The following is a 24,190-nucleotide window of genomic DNA, read 5'->3' as shown; positions in this document are numbered from 1 at the left end:
GGAAAGCAAAAACCTTTTCTACCAACATGTACTGTCAAACTGATCCAGGTACAGAAAATGACTACAAAAGTGCAACCCAAACATTAACCAAAATAGTTTAGCAAAAAACTGTTTTTTAAATAAGGTCTTAAGGACCATAAATACAACTTTATTTCCGGAACTAAACATTGAGGTTTGTGTGTTTCTTTGATTTATACAATAAAATAATGCTTGAGAATTAAAACCACTATTATTTTAAAGGTTAAAATAGACCAAAAGGAAAACTCAATAATACAAATCAGCCGAAAAGATTGTCTGGGGCTTCTAGGCCCAATGGTACATCCTGTGACGATAATCATAAAAAATGATGGCTCATTAACTTATTCCGTTTTATATAAACCTGATGAGGTTTACCCAATCAATTACAATATTGAAATTGATGAAGTTTTATTGAATAACATGTTGATGAAAGAGTCAACTTCAGGAAATTATGTATTCTGTCATGGAATAAGTACAAAAGTCGCTGAAAAAGATGGTGTGGTTTAACCACCTAGCCTCGTGAGTTTATCTTATCCCTCGATAAGATACCAGTCTAAACGCTGCACCGTTTACTACAAACGATCAACCACAGAGGAAGAAAGATCAAAATACTCCAGATTAAAACAACGTAAAGAGTGTGGTTTTACATATTCGTACATCGCAAATACTCGCAAAAGAAAATTAGCAGAAACACCCACAAGAAAAATTAAACGACAAAGAATAACAAGCAATTACAGCATTGGTAAATTATCTCCAGATAGTAGGAAGTTAAGACTTGGACGCTTACAACAGGCCAGAAAAAAACTGGAGGGTAAAATGATGAAGCTTCAGACCAAACTTACAAAATACGAAGTAACATTGAATCCTGGCCATTATGTTCAGATGGAACAAATTACAAAAATAATAAATGGCAAACTTTCCAATGAGCTTGATGCAACTTTGAGTGATCCATTATTGGCAGAGGGAACCCGAGAGTTACTTAGAGATTCCTGGGAGAAAGACTCCAAATGTAAAAAAATTCTGGATGAAAAAGACTTTTTTCAAGATCAAATTAAATGTAGGAATGGGAAAAAGGCAAACAGATGGAGTGCAATAACATTAAGAATTGCTTTGGCTATTTACTGCAGAAGTAAGGCAGCATACAATGCTCTACATGGTTTTGTTATCCTGCAATTACCCTGTGAACGTACTTTAAAAACGCACGCGAAGAAATTCCACCACAAGCCTGGGATAAATCAGGAATATTTAGCAGACCAGGAGAATAAATACAAGGAATTCCAAGATGAGAAAATTAAGCGAGGGGATAGGAAACCTCTTGGAGAAGGAGTTCTTGTTTTTGACGAGGTCAAAGTCATAGAAAATATTCTCTGGAACTCTAAAAGTAAGGAATTTACTGGCTTCGCCATGTCCAGGGAAGAGTACAAGGATTTAAATGACATTTTAACTGAGGACAAGGAAAAACCAAAAACGCAAAATCCTACTCAATACGTTTTACAATTCCTTTGGCGGGACTTGTCATCAGAATTCGATTTTATAGGGACCTACTTTACATCCACTTTTTCCTTTCAACAACATTTAATCGGTGAGGCTCTGTTTAGTACGATAGAAGCTTTACTCTTTTGTGACCACGTCTATTGTTTGTGACGGTGCTAGCGAAAACATGTCCCTTATAAAAGCAACTATGGGACATAAAGGTCCCTTTTCTTTTGCAAAAAGTAACAACGATGTGGATATTTCCATAAATCCAACTTTTGAAAACCCGTTTCATGATGGAGGAAAAATTCACTGGGTCATTTGTCCGTCACATCAACTGAAAAACACTATCCAAGCTCTTTTTTCTTCAAGAGCTGCAGGACCTAAACAATTTTCTCAAGACGGAGTTGACTTTGGTTGGGCCGAAATTCAAGCACTTAAACGAAGAGACGAAAAGCGAGCTGAAATGAATCAGTTGCGCTTTGTTCCAAAACTCTTAACTAGTTACATTATTCGAGATTCTTGGACGAGATTAAACGTTGTCCCTAGTAAAATCATGCAGCAGGAGGACGTCCTTTCTGAATTATTCCATTTTAAAAATAGTTTGGAATCAACTGAAACAAAGAGGAAAACTGCAGGCTTAGTTTACGACTACTTAAGAGCAAGCAATAAAATATTTGAAAATGGCATCTTATCGCATGGGAGAGTTTCAGCCTCAAATACCTCCTGTTTGGACTCTATCAAGGAAGGATTTAAATATTTTGATATTTGGTTTCGCAAACTTCTAGAAGAAGATCCAGAATATAATTTTACTGCCCCGAAACAAACCATTTCTCAGCTGGAAAACCTCGGACCTAATGATAATTATGGTGTTTGGATTTATCAACCTTTCAAAGGACTTTTTAATTAGGAATCCAGATTATTTTCTCTCCCCTTTACGTGTAAATTGCAGTTCTCTTGAAAGCCTATTTTCACAGATGAAGTATGCGACAGGGAGCAAGTTATCAAGCCTACATTATGCCACAGCTCGAAAGGCAGTTTTAACAAAAAAAACATTCATGGAAAGAACGTGAATAACAAAAATATCAGGTATACTTACCTTTATATTCGAGAAGGCATTTAGCTATTTTAACGTATTATTTGCATTTGTAATTTGATTTAATGTCTGAAAAAATAAAGCATCACAATTTTGGTACAAGTAATTCTTTAAATATTTTATTTCAAAGGCCTTTTGTATTATTTTTTCTCGCCATTTTACAACATGTTTATTTTGTTTTTCCATCTTCTAAAATATCAACTAATTTCTAACGATTCCCAAAAATTCATGTCTCAAAAGCTTCTAAAAATACAAAATTAATTTCAAATTTAACATCTAAAAAGCTTTAATACATTTTAGGCTTGGAAATCTTTGAGGGCTTCAAAAAATTTAGAATTTTTGATTATTTTAATGGTACTCTTTCGGGTTGCATCAATGGAAGTATCTTTTTTTCCAACTCTTCCTGAACTTCCACATGTAGATGGTATGGTTTCTTCTATATTTAAAGGTTGATTGCTAGGAAATTTAATTCTACCATTGGTTTTCTTCACTACTCGAGATCCTTTCCTGTAATGACTAGGGTGTTTGATCGGAGAGTTTTCTGCGCCAATAGAATTGATTTTATCACAGATTTTGTCACAATTTGAGCCGATATTGTCATTTTCATCGCAGTTATTAGCTTTAGAATTTGAGGTTTGTACTGTTGCAAGTTGACTAGTGGATGTTTTATTCCAAGGAACATGAATATTGATGGCTTTACTAATAAGAACATCACTCTTTTGGGTTTTAACTTCACGAGCACGTTTCATGTTAGGTTTAGCCTTAAGATATCACCATTATGGTTTTCAATTAATTCAACTGTGGAAAGTTCATAACACGTGAAGAGTCTCTTTCTTTTCATTGATAAATTGCGGTTTCTTTCAGTTAATTTATTGTCTTTCTTTTCTTTGGTTGCTTTGTTTTTAGACCCCGCAGCATAAAAATCATCTCTCAATGTGTGGCCCCCCCTTCCTATTTTTTAGTCTCTTTAGAATATTTATCCATGTGACTAGATACGTATTCTTGTATCCTTAACTAGTTTTCTAACCCAAATACTGAAGAAAGCTTTCACAGTTTCGTTTTTTGGATCAAATTCTAATGGAAGAGATTCTTTAAACATTTGCCAAATGCATGGCATCTTTTCTTGTATATTTCGTTGACACTCTTTAACCATCATTGTCCCATATTTTTGGAAACCATCCACACTGGCATATTTCCGTGCCTCATTGTTTACTCTTGCCAAAAATTCAAAAAAGCAGACCTTAGGGAAGGACATGTTACCGTTATCCCTAATCTTAAGTTCTAACGGTAGCTCATCTTTCTCGGCTCCCCTTAAACTTAAAGCTATACCTAATTCGAAAATATTTCGTTCTTTGGTTCGTCGTTCGAGGTTATGATTTTTATTATCTTTGGCCAGTTTTGCGACATTTACAATATCTCGCATACAGCCGCCTCCAAGCCGATAAATGGACTGGTCTGTCATTCTGATTCCAGATAATGAAAATAGGTTATCTTCACAGAAAGCTAACTTCTTATCAGCTTTACTATTGGCAATCATATAATCATCTGGTGGAAGTTCAAATTCTAGTTCAGATTTCTCAAACTCTTCCACATCAGGGCCAGGGCGGACACGGTCAACATCATGACATTCATCTTTATTAACCAATAAACTAGAACACTACTGGGCAGTGGTTGTTCCGTTTCTTCAGGAATTGTTTTAGTTGATACTTCAACCTGAACTAACGGCAATTCTTCATCAATAAAAGCATCCTCTTGCATTCCGTCATTGCAAAGCAATATGACAAAGTCATACACCATACGTCCAAGCAGAAGAAAATAGGGGAAGTACGTATTCTTAGCTATTTCGCGAGACGTCACTTTATCGGTTTTTTCGCGCCACTGAATATCCGCTTTTTTTGGCGGGAAACCGCGGATGAATACAAGAAACTATTTTCTTCGAAGGTTCGTCTGCTATCCAGCTGAATGCTGATTTTGTTATGGTACCTGACTTCTTGAGTTTACTATGGCCGAGGCTTAACGAGTCACTCGAATTTGGCGAAAATTCTACTTGAATACCTTTAGTTTTGCCTTTAAAACTTGTCTGGCTTTTCTTGTCACTAGTTTCACGATATACTAAATTACACTGGACAGAACTATCCATTTTTAACTCTTAATTGAACGATAACTTTCAATGTCAATCTACCCGGACGAAAGAAGGACGGAAATCGTCGTCTATACTCTGTAGTTCGGTTTCTCACGGTATGGTGGCGCACCTTCAAAAATTTCTATCGGTTCTCTGCCTATCTCTGATTGGCCAATTTAAAGCGATAGCTTGTTTCTGGGAGAGAAGGACGACTTGCACTAGCTAAAGGTACGAATACGTACTTCCCCTATTTTCTTCTGGTCCAAGGAAATTGAATAACTTCTTTCCTTCTTTCCACATTAAATCAACACCAAGATCACAGTTTTGTAAATCGTTTTTAAAATCAGTCTTTAGAGTTTTGGCAAACATTAGATAGGCAAATTTAAATTGAAGAACAGCTGAACTGTTGATTATTGCTGGTTTCTTTCTTGTTTATTCCTCGTTTTCAAAAACTCTTTTGATCGGTATGTTTTGTTTATCGCACATGTCTACACTTTTTTAATAACATTTCAATCGATTTTATTATTGATAATTGAACAGATTGAGGTAGTTCTTTTGGTTGAATATTAGGATCATTTCTACACGACTTTAAATGGCAAGGCTTAACCACGCTTTCTACCTTATTTATTGCACTAACTAGGTAATTTGAGAGAGATTTTAAATACTTTTCATTTATATTTTCTTTAACTAACCTGGAATACATTAACCCTCTCGTGCCACTGTTTAAATGCACCTCGTTCACTATCATTTGGTTGATATAAACATTTAATTTTGCCATGTATATATCCCCGACTCCAACGAAAGCCATTTTTGTTACTCTCAACCGCGGAAATAGACTATCCTAACAACGAAGATCAGTAGAGTAAAAGGCAGGATAACTTCAACCGGTGATAGCTGTTCTCCCGGTTTAAATGCATAGATCATTCGGTAGAGATGAATTTGGTTTCGCCGCGCATGCGCATTGCTATCTATTTCTGGTAAGGTGCATTTCGCGAGATATCGGCGTTGTTCGGGTCAATGATACTTGGCGGCTACACTTTATATACGTTTCTAGTCGTAAAGGGTGTATGCCTGGTACGAATTTTTAATTAGTTTCATGCTTAGTGGTGATGGGCTTAAGGTATTTGACAGAATGCTAGAACTCTACTATAAGTATGTCCGGCTTGCATGTTATTATATGCCTGCACCATATTGACTGCTATTAGTGTTAACTAATGTTTCAAATATTTCCAGGGGATTATTTTCCTACAAACAGCGCTTAAATCATGTTCAGTTCTGGAACTATGTGATATATATGCTAAAAAGAATCCTGTATATTAAAATATTAGATACTATTTGAACACACCCGTATGAAATGAAGATGTCTTTCGGATACTAATATTTTAAAACGTTAAATTCAAAAAACCGATGTTCAATAATGGATCAGCCATAAAGCTAAAATGCTGTGATTTTGGAATAGGACTAACTTTGCAGACATTATGGTTAGAGGCGCTCCGACCCAAGGTCGAGCAACTCAACCAAAGCACTTCTAAATTCTTCCTGTAATGCTACTGATATTGCGACATTTTAGTTTCAAGATATAAGAGATAAAAGTAAAAGTTGATTTATTTAGTATTTAAATTGGGGTGGTCATTTGTCTAGGGGTATTATTTACAAATTAGTTTAAAATATCGCATTGGTAATAAATAAATAGTTCAAATATATTGTAGCATAATAATGGGGCTGGTTTCTGGTCCGCGTGAGCTCATAGTAAATTATAAAAAACGTCTTGGTTTGGACCAAGGCCGAAAAAACAAACGATATGTGTGAGGTTTATCAATTGGCTGAAGTTTCAGATATTGCAATTTTTTTAGTTATTTTTATCCATTTAATCCTTAATCAATATTAAATTCAAACAACTGATTTTACTGTTAATCGATCTAGTCCCTCTAAATTAATTGAAAAAATTACATATCTACGCTTTTTCAAGAACAATTACATTTTCCGAAAACATTTTATCATGAAATGAATTATTTTGAAGGGAGCACGTGTTGAGGGATTTAATATTGAATATTTGAAATACTGTGTCTGAAAAGACCAAGCGAACTTTGACATAATTCGAAAGGAAGATGTAAATATTTAATTGGTGATGCCAAACCAGGGTGTTGCGCGAATTCATACATTTAATTTCGTATATCGAAATGCTACATTTCTAATGTCGCGACTGTGAAAGAAAGGTTGCACTGCAATTTCCCTCTTCGTACTTTAGACTTTCTTGGGGGGGGGTTATGTTAAGTGTGACCTTCTTCGTTTAACTGGTAATGAATGGAAATGAATATAACAAGCCATTGGTACTGAAACGTATTTCTTTTTATGTAATCTTTACCTATACCTTTGGTTATATTTATACCGATATCATATTTTTCCAGTGATACAGATAGCTACCTACTAACAAAAACCACACAGGATAAACGATGTTGCTTTGTCTTAAGTATACGGCATTCGTTTATTAACTAGTCTGAACAAAATAAATTTAAATTATCATATTTTTTAAACATCAGTCTATTTAGCAACTTACCGATTTAAGTGTTCTTTTTGATGCAAACTTGAAAATTTGTCAAGCGAGCAACAATTAAAACTATGTCCGTCAAGGTGCTTATACGAAATCCCTTCAAAATAATTAATTTCATGATAAAATGTTTTCGGAAAATGTAATTGTTCTTGAAAAAGCGTAGATATGTAATTTTTTCAATTAATTTAGAGGGAATAGATCGATTAACAGTAAAATCAGTTGATTGAATTTAATATTGATTAAGGATTAAATGGATAAAAATAACTAAAAAAATTGCAATATCTGAAACTTCAGCCAATTGATAAACCTCACACATATCGTTTGTTTTTCGGCCTTGGTCCAAACCAAGACGTTTTTTTATAATATCTGTTACTTCAGTCTTAATGTAATTAAATTTTGAATAATTATGTTTGCTTTACCGTCATACATTTGGGGTTGATCTATTTCTAATTGCTTAAAGAAGTACTTCAGTATCGTTAATTACATTTAACTTATATCCAATAACATTGATTTCGATTAGCATATAATGCTGCACTTTATTTATGAAAGAAGCTTAAAAACGACGGTATTTGAAATATGGAAGGAAAATATTTGTTTCGTACACTGTATACATATACAGTGGTGTCGAGATCAGACCAACAGCTTCCTTTATGTACAACCCCCAATACTGCGAACGGGTGATGTCATACTAAATTATACAGGGTGTAAATAAATGTTTAGAATTCATGTTTTATTGTATGCAAGTGACAACGAGTGACAAGGTACAAAAAGAATACTGGAGAATGCAACAAAATATTTTAAAGCACTGACCTACGATTAGTCTTAGTACGTGGGCCTCAAATTACAACCTCTTAACTGTTTGGTAAACACCTCAACGTAAATATTCGACGTTTCTACCATTGTGGTTTAGGCACTCTTCCAGACGACTGTCCATGTCTTGCAATACATTTGCAAGCAGTAAACTCATGACGCATGGTAAGACTAATGGTATTGCCGACTTACGAAATCCTCGTCCGTTAAGGCTTGATGTAGGGGGATATGATAATGCCGGTAATGATGCCTTTGTAAACTGGCACAAACAGTAGAATGGCTTAGTGCAACTTCTTGTTCCACCGCTCTACTATTAGCATAAATTGGCTTCAAAACGTGCTACGATGTCAAAATCTCTATCCTCATTACAGACTATACAGTCTCTTCTACGTTCACGATCTTGCACTACCGAAATCACGAAGGTGCTCGCCAATGTCGGAAAAGGTGCTTCGCACCGAATGTTGTCGGTGTGGAAACCGTTCGGCATAAAGCACTGCCTTTAGTTGAACGTTACTGCGACCTTCACCCAAAATAAACATCCTGTCCAATTTGTCCTGGTTAGAACAGGTTGGCATTTTGCTAGGAAACGAGACTAACTACTGTAATTCTACTACTTAGCTCCTACACTGAAGACCCTGTATATCAAACGGGACCGGAAGACCTCAAAGTTGAGTTTTCAAAGATTGCCAGATTGAGCAGGTCATGGGATTTAAAGTGACGAAGTTCGCTTTAACGTTCAACAAGTGACACCGCGGTATGTTTTTGGTGCTCCAATGTCCTCACCCGATAGGTCCAAACAATTACCATCCTGGTTTTTCGGCTCAGCGTTGCGGTATTGCCGGTTCCATTAGAGATACAAGGTCTGTAGTGTTACAATTGTAACAATACTCCTGTTAAAAATGCACACATACTGTACCCCCCCCCCAAAAAATTTTAAATTTCGCGCCTTTTCAATAGCTGTCTTTTCAATATGGGAAAAGTGATTTTAAATGACAATTTCTTAAGTGTAAGGATTAAACAGGAAAATGGAGGCTGAGTGAAAGATAAGTGTAGTTTTAATTATAATTTGTTAGTTTAATTATAAGGTATCCATGATTTTACCAAAAACATTCGTGTTTTGGGTTAATTTCACATTAACTATACTTGATTAAGTTTAATTTAACGGTTTATCTAGTGTGGATTTAGTTTATAATACAAGTTCCAATGAAATATTAAATTTAATTGCAATTACTCTAAAATATGTATGCGCTTTTGATGTATTTTAATGATGAATTAAATTAATTCGAAAGTGAAATAGGAAACATCTGTGGCTGTGCGAAAAACTTGTAATGTTTTAACATTAATTTAAGCGCGGTTCGGGAGAGTGGATTAAACTTAAAAGTATAATTTATTGGAATTTTTTTACCCTAATTGCAACGTTTAGTGAAGTTTAACATTTTTGCCAGTCATTATTTTACCCTACACTTTTGAATTTCGCGCCAATTAATGTACTTTAAAGATAATTTAAATTAACTTAAGTGTGAAATAGAAAACATGGGGCTATACCACCAGCTTGTCCAGTTTTAATCTTAAGTAACTTACTTAAAAGTTACTCGAGTTCTCATCCAAAATATGTACATTTCATCTTTAAATTCACGCTAATTATACTTAATTAAGTTTAAATTTATGAAGGATTGAGGTTTGGCAGTGTTGATTTAGCTTATAAAATGAGTTTCAAATTACCTTTATAGTAAAGTTCAGAAGAGTTTTTCATTCTTGCCAACACAATGTGTTAAATTTTTAACATACCACGTGCTAAATTTGCGGTAACATCAAGATCATCTATAACATATGTTAATGAATGATGTGATTCTACAGTTTGGCAACTTTGGCTTGAATACCAGTAATTCAATTAAATACATAAACAATTCATAGCAATTTAGTCAAATAAACAAACGGCAATGTGAACTGTAGAAATAGTGAACAACGTAACCCTGAGTTTCCCACGTGGTTACGTTTGAAAAATCTGCGCAGATGTAAACATGGAAATTATTTGACTAATTAAATTACATAACGACACTGTCCTCCTGGATTAACCAGCACCACTGTTATATTTATGAATTAACAAAATCCACTGTTGGTAACAAATAGTTTATAAAATGATTAACGTAACGTAACATACTGACTGGTTCAATAGTATAGAAATTGTTTGAACGAATGATCTGGTCCTCTACGTTGGTTGAGTTTCAGGAATTATATCACACACCTTCACAATTAGTAGAATTTTAGTGATATTAACAAATAATGAAACCCTGTATACCTCAAATGAGAATGTTGAATGTAAACACCACGACTCTTAGCTGTCGTAGGGAAAACACATTAAACATTTTGTAATCTATCCAGGAACCTATTTTGAAGTTCTCGATCTTTTCAAAGGGTGAAAAGCACTATCTTTATTTCAACACCTTAATAATTTGAATAAATATGCCATTTTTTACTTCAAATTGGAAGCGCACGCACGGTAAATACAATAAAAAAAACCTGGGGTTAGCCTGGTTAGGATATGTTTCTAGCATAAAACGGAGCAGACTATAGACAGAATTTCAAAATAAATGAGAGCTGGAAATAAGCTTTTTTAATAATCTTTAAAGAGGACAGACACTATAAAGACTATAATTACATAGACTAACTAAAATTAGTATAATACAACTTAAGCCTTGGCCATAAAGAACTTCAAAAAACTTACTTCAAAAGAAATATAAACCTCTATTAACTGTAATTATTTACCTGAATTAATTTTTTAGATGGAAATTCGACCTGATAACAAAGTATTTGTTCTTAAGGGTGTTATAGATAATTAGCAAATCCAAATAAAGGTGTTCAAGCTCGGATGAAATACCAAAGTAATTAATTTTAGTTGCCTTACTGTCGTCTGCTATGAAATAAGAATTTTCCACATAAAAGCAAACGTTTGAAATTTATCAACGTAACTTGTTAGCACGCAAAAAGCTAGGCCGTTCTAGTTATCAATGAGAACGAAAATGGGGAAATAAGTTTAAACGCGCTAAGAGGCTGATTTCTGACCCAAAAGTAATTTGATGTACTATCTTAATTAGTTAAATTACAAAAATTAGAATTCATTAATTAAAAATCGAAACAGGTAAGTTTCTCATTTAAGAAATGCTTCTTAATTTAGAAGTATTCCGAAAACTAACTTCGCTATAGTTTTTCCGTATGGCCTGTCTCAATTTCCTTAAAAAAATGAAGATTTTTAATGCTTTTTCTATGAGACGCTAACCCTAAAAACTGTGAATTTTCCTTTAACATTACGGAAGGGTGTCAAGTCATATCTACAAGGGCCTACCGGCCCTGTAGAATAATATCTAGGGTTGCTCAAACCAGTCCGATATGGTCTAGTGGAGGGTCGCCTTCCTCCTTCTATGAAGGAAGGTCTCATTATTTTGCTGCCTAAATCCGGTGATTTACGAGACGTCAAGAACAGACGCCCCATCACGTTGCTAAACGCGGACAATAAGCTCGTCGCGAAAGTACTCGGTTCACGGCTTTCTTCAATTTTTCCTTCGTTAATTCATGGTTCGCAAACGGGCGCCGTTCGATCACGTTCCGCCACCTGTACTCCTGCCCTTTTCTCCGACATAATGGACTTTCTGCAGCGGTCTCGCGGGCCGGGTATCCTCGTTAAATTAGATCTCGCGAAAGCGTTCGATCAGGTTTCGTGGGACTACCTCTTTGCGGTACTTTGCGCTTTTGGCTTCGGCGAGCCTTTTCGCAAGTGGATTCAATTATTTCTCGTTGGCAGCAAGTCTTGCCTGAAAATAAATGGATATTTAACAGACTTTTTTCAGCTCAGTCGATCGGTCCGCCAGGGCTGTCCGCTTAGTCCCTTGCTTTACGTTCTGTCTTCCGAACCCCTATGCTACGCCTTGGAATGCCGTCCCGCTATCGTCCGGATTCTTTGGCCGACCTCTCGGCCCCCTCCCTTGTTACGGGTTCATGTCGATGACAATGCCTTGGTGGTCCGTGATACAGCCTCCGTCTTGGAAGTTGTGCGGGAATATCAGCGGTATGGCCTCGCGTCGGGTTCCGAATTGAACATCTCCAAGTGTCGGGGTATGTGGTTGGGCTGCGACCGGGGTCGGGCCCCATCCACCGTTGCGAACCTCACTGTTTCGTCCGACCCGCTCGAGATATTGGGCATCTTCCTCAGTACGGATGGCGCGGTATCGGACGATCTTAACTGGACCCCGCGTTTGGCTAAATTCCGTCGAGTCCTTCGCGTTTGGAAAGGTCGGCGCCTTTCCTTGTCGGGCAAGATTGTGGTGGTCAATACTTTGGCCATGTCGTTACTGGGGCATTCGCTGCGGTTACTGGGGCATTCGCTGCAGTCCCTCGCGCTACCGCCTCGGTTTGAGGACGACTTTCGCCGGGAAACCCTTGGCTTTTTGTGGGGTAATCGCGCCCATACGGTCGGTTATTCTCTGCTTACGCGTCCGAAGAAGGTCGGCGGCTTCGGGCTGGTTGACTTGCGCACGAAGAAACTTACGTTTCGCTTGCAAGAACTGTTACGGTATATTTCGGGCGCCCACGCGCAATGTACGTACGAACTGGCTCAGTATTTGTTGGGTCCCTTTTTGGATGCCTTGGACCCGGGATTTGACATTTTGCAGTGTACGCTCCCTGCCTCGTATGTCGCGAGGCTCTCACCCCGGTATCGTGAGCTTTGGCTCGCCTGGTCTGAATTCTGTGCCTCTCAGAATCTTCATTGTCCCGACCCGCCCAATTTACTCAATTCGGTTTTATTCTTCAACCCGCGTATTGACATGTCCGGTATCAGTCCGCGTGCTCGTGCGGTTTTTCTTTTTCATGGTCTGTATCGCTTACGGGATTTTACATACGCAGTGGTTCCGGGTTTTTTACCCAGTCCCGCGATTGCAGATCTGTGTGGGTTAGATTCGGACGCCCCTTGCCCGTCGTGGCTTACAACTGCGGTTCAGTATATCCATTCTGTTCTCCCGGAGACTTGGCTTTCCCGCGTTCGGTCGCAGCGACGCTTCTGTCGTACGGTCGGAGTGAAGTTAGTCGATCATACGGGTGCGGATTTCGACTTGACTGCCCTGCCCAGTAAGGTCATCTACGGTCGATTTGCGCTCTCCACAGTTGCTGAATCCCCAGGTGAGCATGCCTGGCGACGGTTCTTTGGGGGCCCCCTGCCTCGCCCTGCCTGGTCAACGTTACATTCGTCTTTGCTTCGTCCTTCTCATCGCGACGTCAACCTTCAAGTGGTGCATGGGGCTATCTTTACCTCTGAGCGTCTTTTCAACATCGGCCTTTCGTCTCACCCCACGTGCGTGTTTTGCTCCAACACTGTCGAAACTTTAGAGCACATTTTCTTGCGCTGCCCCTTTTCGATTCGGCTCTGGCAGTCCCTCTTTGTCACTAAATTAGGCTTGGCCCTTGACAGTGTGCTGGGCAGTTGTACGCCCGGTAGGGACTCTTTTATCGTCTTTCAACATTGTTCGGCCGGCATTCGCCCTAAATCCCGCGTGAAATTCGTACATTTCTTAACGTCACTCTTTAAATGGCTGGTTTTAAATGCACGTTCGTTTTTAATTAGTACTGCCAAAAACTCGTTAAATATTTTAGAAAAACGTTGTTACGCCATTTTAAAACGCGAACTACGTCTCACCTACAGCTCCAATTTTTTTTTATTGAATCGTGATGAACATTTGTTAAAGCATATAAAAGAATTCTTAGACTGGTTATAATTGATCGATAAGTGCTGATTTGTAAAATGTGGCTTTGATTAACTTAGCCGTTTGTATCAATTTTGTTTAATATAATAAAAAAAAAATATCTGGCTCTCACCCAGAAGGCCCGGGTTCGATTCACGGTATTCGAGTGAGTGCTTTTGTACCGCTTTTCAAGAATAGAATTAAGATTTGTCTGTGAAAGTCGGATATGGTCTAGTGGCTAGGGTACCTGGCTTTCACCTAGAAGGCCCGGGTTCGATTCCGGGTATCCGAGCGAGTCCTTTTGTACCGTATTCAAGAATAGACTTAAGGATATAGGTTTATGAATAGAATAAACGCTTGGTTAAGCAAGTCCGATATGGTCTAGTGGCTAGGATACCTGGCTCTCACCCACAAGGCCCGGGTTCGATTCCCGTTATCGAAGCGAGTGCTTTTGTACCGGTTTTGAAGAATAGACTTAAGGATATAGGTTTATGAATAGAATTAAGACTTGGTTAAGCAAGTTTGATATGGTCTAGTGGGTAGGATATCTGACTTTCACCCAGAAGGCCAGGGTTCGATTCCCGGTATCGGAGACAGTGCTTTTGTACCGCTGTTAAAGAATAAAATTAAAGACACATTTATAGGAATAATATCTAGGGTTTCTCAAACCAGTCCGATATGGTCTAGTGGCTAGGATGTCCTGCTCTCACCCAGAAGGCTCGGGTTCGATTCCCGGTATCGGAGCGAGTGCTTTTGTACCGGTTTTGAAGAAACGACTTAAGGATATAGGTTTACGAATGGAATTAAGACTTGGTTAAGCAACTTCGTTATGGTCTAGTGGCTAGAATATCTGGCTTTCACCCTGAAGGCCCGGGTTCGGTTCTCGGTATCGGAGACAGTGCTTTTGTACCGCTTTTAAATAATAAATTTTAAGACACATTTATAGGAATAATATCTAGGGGTGCTCAAACCAGTCTGATATGGTCTAGTGGCTAGGATATCTGGCTCTCACCCAGAAGGCCCGAGTTCGATTCCCGGTATCGGAGCGAGTGCTTTTGTACCGGTTTTAAAGAATAAATTTTAAGACACATTTATAGGAATAGTATCTAGGGTTGCTCAAAGCAGTTTGATATGGTCTAGTGGGTAGGATATCTGGCTTTCACCCAGAAGGCCCGGGTTCGATTCCCGGTATCGGAGACTGTGCTTCGTACCGCTTTTAAAGAATAAATTTAAAGACACATTTATAGGAATAATATCTAGGGTTGATCAGACCAACCCGATATTGTCTAGTGGCTAGGATATCTGGCTCTCACCCAGAAGGCCCGGGTTCGATTCCCGGTATCGGAGCGAGTGCTTTTGTACCGCTTTTGAAGAATAGACTTAAGGATATAGGTTTATGAATAGAATTAAGACTTGGTTAAGCAAGTCAGATATGGTCTAGTGGCTAGGATATCTGGCTCTCACCCAGATGGCCCGGGTTCGATTCCCGGTATCGGAGCGAGTGCTTTTGTACCGCATTTCAAGAATAGACTTAAGGATATAGGTTTTATGAATAGAATTAACGCTTGGTTAAGCAAGTCCAATATGGTCTACTGGCTAGGATATCTGGCTTTCACCCAGAAGGCCCGGGTTCGATTCCCGGTATCGGAGCGAGTGCTTTTGTACCGCTTTTGAAGAATAGACTTAAGGATAGGGGTTTATGAATAGAATTAAAACTTGGTTGAGCAAGTCCGATATGGTCTAGTGGGTAGCAGGGAGTAAGGAACGTTAGAGGGAGTTTTGATCTAATGCTAAAAAAACCGTCATACAGTGGCAAATAGGAAAGAAAGTGGGGATAGGAATCTTTATCTCCGTTCCTCAATTTTAGCTAACGCGCAGGCGCAAGTGACGTCGTTTACTCAGAATGCATTTGATTAGGCGCTGCTCCTGCGCGCGGGGGCATCTACAGCGCCCCCCTCCTGCCATTCATCCCTGTGCCCAAAATGGTACCTGCGGAACCGCCGTCAAGGCACACGGGATCGGCCAGCGGGCCCGGCAACGCCCCTTAAGCAGGTGACAGACACCGTCGGCGGCGAGCCCAGCCAGGAGGTGGTCGGTGACAGGGCTCGGACCAAGGCAGCAGAAGGCTCGAGGGGCCGGGGGATCGCCCTCCGAGCACAGCAGTGCCATACAGTCCAAAAAATGTATCCGCGACCCCCAGAGGGTTGCCAAGAGCTGGGGATGAGCCAAAGCAACACCTGGGCGGGGGCGAAGCGGCCGAGCAAAACGTTCGCGGAACGGGGCAGGGAAAGGTCCGAACCAAGGGTGAACCCAAGGAACCATCCTAACCGGCACACCGAACTCGGGCCCCCTCCGCCACGACAAGGCCTTTTGCTCTACTGCCAAGGGGGGGGGGCACCGCCAGCAGAGAGAATTTAAAAATTCTATCTGCCGCCACACGGCCAACTTAAATCATCTCCTAAGTTGGCCGTGGCCGCCAGCGCCAGCTTCCGCTTCCATCGACTGCTGCCTCACTCACTCTGTTCAACCAACAATCAACGTCTGTTGGGAGGAAACCGAGGCTTAATAAAAATGCCAAATTGTTTTTGTAACGGTTGTAGGAATGATTCAAGGTATTCGCTTAAAAATATATGAAAGGAATATCCTTCCACGCGTTTCCAAAGCCAAAATCCCAGATAAAAAAATGTAAAAGATGGATATTAGCTTGTGGAAGACCGATTACCACTAGCTTTTATTCACTTTCAATAAATTTCAAGCTTTGTTTTTGGTTTGGGAAATCGTTTGAAAAAGATATTTACCATGTCGGGGTCTTGTTAAATACTTAGGGTTACTTGAACAATTAAAAAACAACACTTCTTATAGTTAACCATGGCAGAAATTCAAACACGACCTTCCCCTTCTAGTTCAAAGCCGGTTTTTAAATTTGACGCATGCGCGCGGACACCGCGATGAGTCCCCGAGTGCTTTTGTACCGTATTCAAGAATAGACTTAAGGATATAGGTTTTATGAATAGAATTAACGCTTGGTTAAGCAAGGCCAATATGGTCTAGTGGCTAGGATATCTGGCTTTCACCCAGAAGGCCCGGGTTCGATTCCCGGTATCGGAGCGAGTGCTTTTGTACCGCATTTCAAGAATAGACTTAAGGATATAGGTTTATGAATAGATTTAAGCCTTGGTATAGCAAGTCCGATATGGTCTAGTGGCTAGGATAACTGGCTTTCACCCAGAAGGCCCGGGTTCGATTCCCGGTAGTGGAGACGGTGCTTTTGTACCATATTTAAAGAATAAATTTAAAGCCACATTTATAGGAATAATATCTAGGGTCGCTCAAACCAGTCCGATATGGTCTAGTGGCTAGGATATCTGGCTCTCATCCAGAAGGCCCGGGTTCGATTCCCGGTATCGGAGCGAGTGCTTTTGTACCGCTTTTGAAGAATAGACTTAAGGATAGGGGTTTATGAATAGAATTAAAGCTTGGTTGAGCAAGTCCGATATGGTCTAGTGGGTAGGATACCTGGCTTTCACCCAGAAGGCCCGGGTTCGATTCTCGGTATCGGAGACTGCTTTCTTACCGCTTTACAAGAATAGAATTAAGACTTGGTTGAGCTAGTCCGATATGGTCTAGTGGCTAGGATACCTGGCTTTCACCCATAAGGCCCGGGTTCGATTCTCGGTATCGGAGACAGTGCTTTGTACCATTTTTAAAGAATAAATTTAAAGACACATTTATAGGAATAATATCTAGGGTTCCCCAAACCGGTTTGATATGGTCTAGTGGCTAGGATATCTGGTTCTCACCTAGAAGACCCGGGTTCGATTACCGGTATCGGAGCGAGTGCTTTTGTACCGCTTTTGAAGAATAGACTTAAGGATATAGGTTTACGAATAGAATTAAGACTTGTTTAGGCAAGTCCGATATGGTCTAATGGCAAGGATATCTGGCTTTCACCCAGAAGGCCCGGGTTCGATTCCCGGTATCGGAGCGAGTGCTCTTGTACCGCATTTCAAGAATGGACTTAAGGATAGGGGTTTATGAATAGAATTAAGACTTGCTTGAGCAAGTCCGATATGGTCTAGTGGGTAGGAGTAGTACTTAAATGCCGTTCCCAGCACAGGTACAGTGGAAGGCAGGGGAGGATTGGAGGATGGGAGGATTGGAGGATGGGAGGATTGGAGGATGGGAGGATTGGAGGATGGGAGGATTGGAGGATGGCAAGATGGCGGGAGAGAAAACGTAAACCTTTTGATTGACTCACCCCTCTCTCAGACCGGTAAGAGGGCGTTTATGATTGACTCACCCCTCTCATCCCCGCACCTGCAAGGGGTGTTTTTGATTGACAGGTCAATGAAGCGTGTTCGATTCTCGGATGTAGAAGTACATACATTGGAGTATGAAGATAGGGTGAATTATGATTTAAGAAATAAACAGTATTTTAATATGTTAATTAGATTAAAATTTGAACCATTAATTTCTCCCGTATTAATCAAATGGTTAAGGGGTATGAAACTCCAGATTACGTTGGGGGAAAATAAAGATTCCCCAAAAAAACCCGACTGGGGAAAAATGGTACCATAGTACATGCAATACCGTACGAAGATAGGGTGAATTATGAATTAAGAAATAAATAGTAAATAAAAATTTAGGAGACGAATGAAAATGAAATTCAAATTGTAACTTTTAATTAATTTACTATTATTTTTCCTACTTTTTTCATAATTAATGGTTGATAAAAGCTACCTCTAAAATTGCAATTACATTATTTGTTATTAAACCACTAATTTGTTTAATTATGTTAGTCTCCAATTCTGATACCTGCCTCATTCCCTCTCCATCAGTGGAGTTTAACTCCCGAGAATCGCTTGTCATTAAACCACTAATTTCTTTAATTATGTTAGTCTCCAATTCTGCCACCTGCCTCATTCCCTCTCCATCAGTGGAGTTTAACTCCCGAGAATCGCGTCTACTTAACAGTACGAATACACTGCAGTCTGGATGCTAAAGATAATACAAGTTAATTTAAAGTTATTGGAAATATAAGTCCAATTAAATTGTTAGTGAAAACTATGGGATATGTTAATATACCTGTACCCGTCGCAGTTCGGAACAAAGTACGTTCCAGTAGGAGAATAAACCCCATCCTCGTTTCTTTCAGGGCTGAATAGAAATAACATATAAATAATCTCGATAACACTAACTATATAATTTAGCAATTTAACGTACCGAGGGTGTATTTGTCCCGCTACAATGTCCTCGAGGGACATTAAAAAATGAGGAACTCCTTCCACCCCAACGCTCGGAAACGGAAATTAACGGATTAAATTAATTATTCTAAAATACACAATAATTAGCACTCTAAAACCTAACACCATAAATATATAACAGCGATATTTTTACTTGAATCCGTCACAGTTCATAACGTAAGAATTAATGAACGCGTTGGAGTTTTGATAGTCTACTAGCTCCACCCTAATTGCATTTAATTAATGTCTAGTGTTAATGCTAATTTAGATAACAAGGATTATAAAAGTTAGCTCACAAGTCATAGGGGGTTAATATGGAGTTTGCTTCAGACTCATTGTCTTCATTTTCAACCACGACCTCATCATCATCGTCGTCATCGCTAATGCCGATAAAATTTGGAGTACTCACTTCCTCGGAGTTATATTCCTCCGTGGGCCATTCGGAATACAACGGAAATCTTCCCGCGACCATATTGATAAATTTAGTTTAAATTGCAGAAAGAATCTATTCTATCTCCTTGAGGTAAAAAGAACGTTGTGACCAAATTTTCAAAATTGTCCATGTCACATGTAGTGTGTGGTATGAAAACCTCTAAACCTTCCACGAATTTTCTCCAAAATCACAATAGAACTTCAAACAATTAGTATGAATTGTAGTGTTAAAAACTCTACACTTACCAATCCCTAGCCCCTTGTGGGGATAACCCAAGAAATCCCGAAACGATAAGAAATCAGACATATTTAAATAGGTGAATGCCCACTTGTTTGAATTATATTGCTAACTGAAAGAATACGGTACAGAAAAAGAGTACGTATCCGACCCCTCGTTTCGAACCACCTTGGCGACGAAGCCGCACACGTCATCATTCAGCTGGACTTCCCACGTCGATTTAACTTCTCGACCGAGAGGTTAAACATCCTTGACCTATGGCACATATCACGCTTGGAAATCAGGTGGTAGCCCGTCATCATGTTGAGTTTACACTACCTAGAAAGTAATCCGAATTGGGATGAAGTTGTCAATCACCTCAATACAAATACGGTGCTCTTTTCGTATTACACCAAGTTTGAAGTAAGTGATATGGATGAGGTCAATGTGAATTCCGTAATACTGTGTTATATTGCGACGTAAAAACTTAAAAACCCGGAAAACACACGCAGAAAGACACTGTTAAGGTTGACAATATTTTTAGCCAATGAGAAAATTAGGAAAGGATGACCAGGCATAAAGTTGAAACAACGCTGGGAAAGATTAAAAAACCCGTAAAATACGCGAAGAGTTGAAACTATTTTAAAACAAATAAAAAGAGTTGCTAAATGGGTAAAACGTTGTTGAAAGTGTTGCTAAATGGGTAAAACGTTGTTGAAAGTGTTGCTAAATGGGTAAAACGTTGTTGAAAGTGTTGTCAAATGACTAAATCTTGGTTGAAAGTGTTGTTAAATGGCTAAATCTTGGTTGAAAGTGTTGTTAAATGACTAAATCTTGGTTGAAAGTGTTGTTAAATGACTAAATCTTGGTTAAAAGTGTGGTTAAATGACTACATCTTGGTTGAAAGTGTTGTCAAAAGAATAAAAAGTCGTTAGAAAGGGTTGATAAATGAGAAAAATATGGATGAATGTGTTGATAAATGACTAAAATGTAGCCGAAAATGCCGTTAAATGACTAAAAGATTAATGAAAATGTCGTTAAATGACTATAATGTGATAGAAAATTATGTCAAATGATTAAAAAGTGGTAGAAAATGTCGTTAAATGACTATAGTGTGATAGAAAATGATGTCAAATGATTAAAAAGTGGTAGAAAGTGTGGTTCAATGACTTAAATATGAATGAAAATGTGAATTAACGACTATAATATTAAAGAAAATGATGCTAAATGACTGAAAAGCGCTTTGAAGTGATGTAAAATGACTTAAAAGGGCTAGAAAGTGTCGTTAAATGACCAAAACGTGGTTGAAAGTGTCGTTAAATTAATAAAAAGTGGATGAAAATTTAGTTAAGTGAACATTGAGTGCCTGAAAATGTTGTTCAAAGACTAAAAAGTGGTTGGAAGTGTTGTCAAATGAGTAAAAAGTAGTTATATGGGTTGTTAAATGAATAAAAAGTGGTGAAAAGTGTTATTAGATGAATAAAAAGTGGTGCAAAGTGTTATTAGATGAATAAAAGTGGATTGATTGTGTTGTAAAACGATTAAAAAGTGTTTGAAAATGTTGTTCATAGACTAAAAAGTGGTTGACAGTTTTGCTAAATAAGTAAAAAGTGGTTCAAAGTGTTGTTAAATAAATTAATCGTGGTTGAAATTGTTGTTAAATGAATAAAAAGCGAGTCGATAGGTTGATAAATGAGAAAATGATGGATGGATGTGTTGATGTACGACTAAAAAGTGGTCGAAATTGTAGTTAAAGCACTATAGTATGGTAGAAAATGATGTTAAATGACTAAAAATAGTGGTAGGAAGTGTCGTTCAATGACTTAAATATGAGTCGATAGGTTGATAAATGAGAAAATGATGGATGAATGTGTTGATGTACGACTAAAAAGTGGTCGAAATTGTAGTTAAAGCACTATAGTATGGTAGAAAATGATGTTAAATGACTAAAAATAGTGGAAGGAAGTGTCGTTCAATGACTTAAATATGAATGAAAATGTGAATAAATGACTTTAATATAAAAGAAAATGATGCTAAGTGACTGAAAAGCGCTTTTAAGTGTTGTTAAATCACTGAAAAGTGCTAGAAACTGTCGTTAAAAGACCAAAAAGTGGTTGAAAGTGTCGTTAAATTAATAAAAAGTGGAAGATCATTTAGTTAAATGAACATTGAGTGCCTGAAAGTGTTGATAAATGAGTAAAACGTAGTTGCATGTGTTATTAAATGAATACAATGTGGTGGAAAGTGTTATTTTATGAATAAACGTGGGTTGATTGTGTTGTTAAACGAATAAGAAGTGCTTGAAAATGTTGTTCAAAGACTAAAAAGTGGTTGACTGTTTTGTTAAAAGTAAAAATGGTTCAAAGTATTGTTAATTAAATTAACCGTGGTTGAAATTGGTGTTAAATGAATAAAAAGTCGATAGTTTGATAAATGAGAAAATGATGGATGAGTGTGTTGATAAACGACTATAAAGTGGTCGAAAGTGTAGTTAAAGCACTACAGTATGATAGAAATTGATGTTAAATGACTAAAAATGTTGTTGAAAGTGTCGTTAAATGATTAAAATGCGAAAGAAAATGTCGTTAAATAACTAAAGTATGAATGAAGATGTGGTTAAATGACTATAATATAAAAGAAAATGATGCTTAATGATTGAAAATCGGTTCGAAGTGTCGTTAAATGACAAAAAGTGGTTGAATGTGGCGGTAAATTAATAAAATGTTTTTAAAAATGTCGTTAACTGAACAATAATTACATGAAAATGTTGTTTAAAAACTAAAACTTGGTTCACAGGTTTGTTAAATGAGTAAAAAGTAGTTGCAAGTGACGTTAAATGAATTAAAAGTGGTTGAACGTGTCATAAGAGGAATTAAAGAGGGTTGAATATGTTGTTAAACGAATAAAAAGAAGTTGAAAATGTTTTTCAAAGGAGAAAAAAGTGGTTGACGATTTTGTTGAATGACTTAAAAGTGGTTAAAAGTGTTGTTAAATAACCAAAAGTGTTTGAAAGTGTTGCAAAATAGCCAGATAGTGATTGAAAGTGTTACTAGATGATTAAAAAGGGTTAAAGTGTTGTTAAAGGAAAGAAAACTGAGGGGGTTTGAGAGTGCTGTTAAATAATTAAAGCGCGATTAATTGATAAATGTCCTACCTTGGGCTCTCTGGCGCTGAACATAGCTGTATGTGTAAAAGATACGAAAAAACCGTTAAATTAAGAAATTCCGTCATTTTCGTTTCTGTGTAATAAGAAACAAAAACATAAATAACAGAAAATTCTACCATGATTCAAAACAAAGAATATGCGGATAAGATAGGGCTTTTTACAATTCTTCAAATTGCCCTCAAGATTTTTAAATAGGTCATGTGAGAACCAATTTACTCTAAATTATATTTTACCTTTGCCCTTAAGCGTTACAATATAACATTTTTACATAAGCCTTGTCTTAACCCTCTGTAAATTATCACCCTTCTATGTACATTAACGTAATTATAAACGTCGAGATCGATTTAACCAGTTCTGATCTGATATTTTGTATAAGGAGTGAAAATGTTTCTTTTTGATGGGCATCGTCCACCTAGACATCACTAATTTAAATAGTGATGAAGTCGTCGGAGATGGAAACGTTAAAGATTTCCATCAATAAAATATGGTTGAAAACGTTGTTAAATACTAATTTTCATGAAAAAGCGCGGATAGATGACAAATTTTTATTTAAAAAAAAATTCGGTTGTATAATTAATTTCAAAAAGAAGTTCTGCTTTTTGAATAATATGTGCTTTAAACTCTTTTTAAATGAATAACAATTGTTGTTAACTGAGTAAAAAGTTGTTAACAAAAGATTAAATAGTGGTTAACAAAAGATTAAATAGTGGTTAAAAATTTTGATTAATGAGAGAAATGGTTGGAGTGTTGATAAATGACTTTAAAGTGGCTGAAAGTGTCGTTGTGTTAAGTGAGAAAAATATGGTTGAAACTGTTGTGAAATGAAAAATATGCTATTGAAAGTGATGAAAAATAACTAAATAAACCGTTCAAAGTGTTGTAAAACGACTAAAACATATAGGACGAAAGTTATTTCAATGATTTTAGGCATGTATAAATGGAGGATACAAAAACATCTCAACAGCGAGTAAATTTTGATCACACGAATACAACGAGAAATTGGTCCATTAACGTAACAGATGTGGACTACCTAAAAAACCATTTGAGTTAAATGAAGATTAAACGATATCATAACCAAACATTAGGTGCATCACGACGTTTCGAGGAGATTTTTGACAGTTGATTTTAGTCAAAACCTATTGGCGAGAATTTAACATTTGGGGTAAACATGTTTGCAATATTAACCAAGGGGCTACTCAAGCCTAGATTATTTTGTCCAGTAAAATCCAATGACTGGGTACTTCAAACTCAAGACAAACTTCCTTATCAGTTTGATAAATCATAATTTGATCAATTGGTGGTAACGTTGAAATGGCGAAGCATACCAAAA

At 37.7% G+C, this 24,190-nt stretch overlaps 1 protein-coding gene, 2 long non-coding RNA genes and 7 other non-coding genes across 10 annotated transcripts; 8 read left to right on the top strand and 2 right to left on the bottom strand.

Moving 5' to 3' along the window:
- The first annotated feature begins 691 nt into the window (after positions 1–691).
- LOC149674107 (uncharacterized) lies at positions 692–2,401 on the top strand. Its single transcript, XM_089838616.1, has 3 exons — positions 692–829; positions 901–1,399; positions 1,713–2,401. Exons 2-3 carry the CDS (start codon positions 901–903, stop codon positions 2,399–2,401), a joined length of 1,188 nt encoding a protein of 395 aa, XP_089694742.1. The 5' UTR covers positions 692–829.
- A 5,570-nt stretch (positions 2,402–7,971) lies between these two features.
- Positions 7,972–9,819, bottom strand: LOC149674106 (uncharacterized). The gene is made up of 3 exons (XR_016366737.1): positions 9,793–9,819; positions 8,732–8,932; positions 7,972–8,649 (listed from the first exon to the last, which is right to left on the bottom strand). It is a non-coding gene; the product is annotated as an uncharacterized LOC149674106 (long non-coding RNA).
- A 4,957-nt stretch (positions 9,820–14,776) lies between these two features.
- On the top strand, positions 14,777–14,848 carry TRNAE-CUC (transfer RNA glutamic acid (anticodon CUC)). Its single transcript has one exon. It is a non-coding gene; the product is annotated as a tRNA-Glu (tRNA).
- Positions 14,849–14,927: 79 nt separating this feature from the next.
- Positions 14,928–14,999, top strand: TRNAE-UUC (transfer RNA glutamic acid (anticodon UUC)). The gene has a single exon. It is a non-coding gene; the product is annotated as a tRNA-Glu (tRNA).
- A 78-nt stretch (positions 15,000–15,077) lies between these two features.
- On the top strand, positions 15,078–15,149 carry TRNAE-CUC (transfer RNA glutamic acid (anticodon CUC)). The gene has a single exon. It is a non-coding gene; the product is annotated as a tRNA-Glu (tRNA).
- A 79-nt stretch (positions 15,150–15,228) lies between these two features.
- Positions 15,229–15,300, top strand: TRNAE-CUC (transfer RNA glutamic acid (anticodon CUC)). The gene has a single exon. It is a non-coding gene; the product is annotated as a tRNA-Glu (tRNA).
- Positions 15,301–16,838: 1,538 nt separating this feature from the next.
- On the top strand, positions 16,839–16,912 carry TRNAE-UUC (transfer RNA glutamic acid (anticodon UUC)). Its single transcript has one exon. It is a non-coding gene; the product is annotated as a tRNA-Glu (tRNA).
- A 228-nt stretch (positions 16,913–17,140) lies between these two features.
- On the top strand, positions 17,141–17,212 carry TRNAE-CUC (transfer RNA glutamic acid (anticodon CUC)). The gene has a single exon. It is a non-coding gene; the product is annotated as a tRNA-Glu (tRNA).
- Positions 17,213–17,715: 503 nt separating this feature from the next.
- TRNAE-UUC (transfer RNA glutamic acid (anticodon UUC)) lies at positions 17,716–17,787 on the top strand. Its single transcript has one exon. It is a non-coding gene; the product is annotated as a tRNA-Glu (tRNA).
- A 984-nt stretch (positions 17,788–18,771) lies between these two features.
- On the bottom strand, positions 18,772–19,258 carry LOC149674098 (uncharacterized). The gene is made up of 3 exons (XR_016366736.1): positions 19,026–19,258; positions 18,888–18,959; positions 18,772–18,800 (listed from the first exon to the last, which is right to left on the bottom strand). It is a non-coding gene; the product is annotated as an uncharacterized LOC149674098 (long non-coding RNA).
- Between the last annotated feature and the right edge of the window lie 4,932 nt (positions 19,259–24,190).

Source organism: Phalangium opilio, unplaced genomic scaffold (genome assembly GCF_054372755.1).
Source record: "Phalangium opilio isolate 3A_F unplaced genomic scaffold, DU_Popi_V2 ptg000046l_1, whole genome shotgun sequence".
Classification (NCBI taxonomy): domain Eukaryota; kingdom Metazoa; phylum Arthropoda; class Arachnida; order Opiliones; family Phalangiidae; genus Phalangium; species Phalangium opilio.
This window is presented reverse-complemented; position numbering and strand designations above follow the sequence as displayed.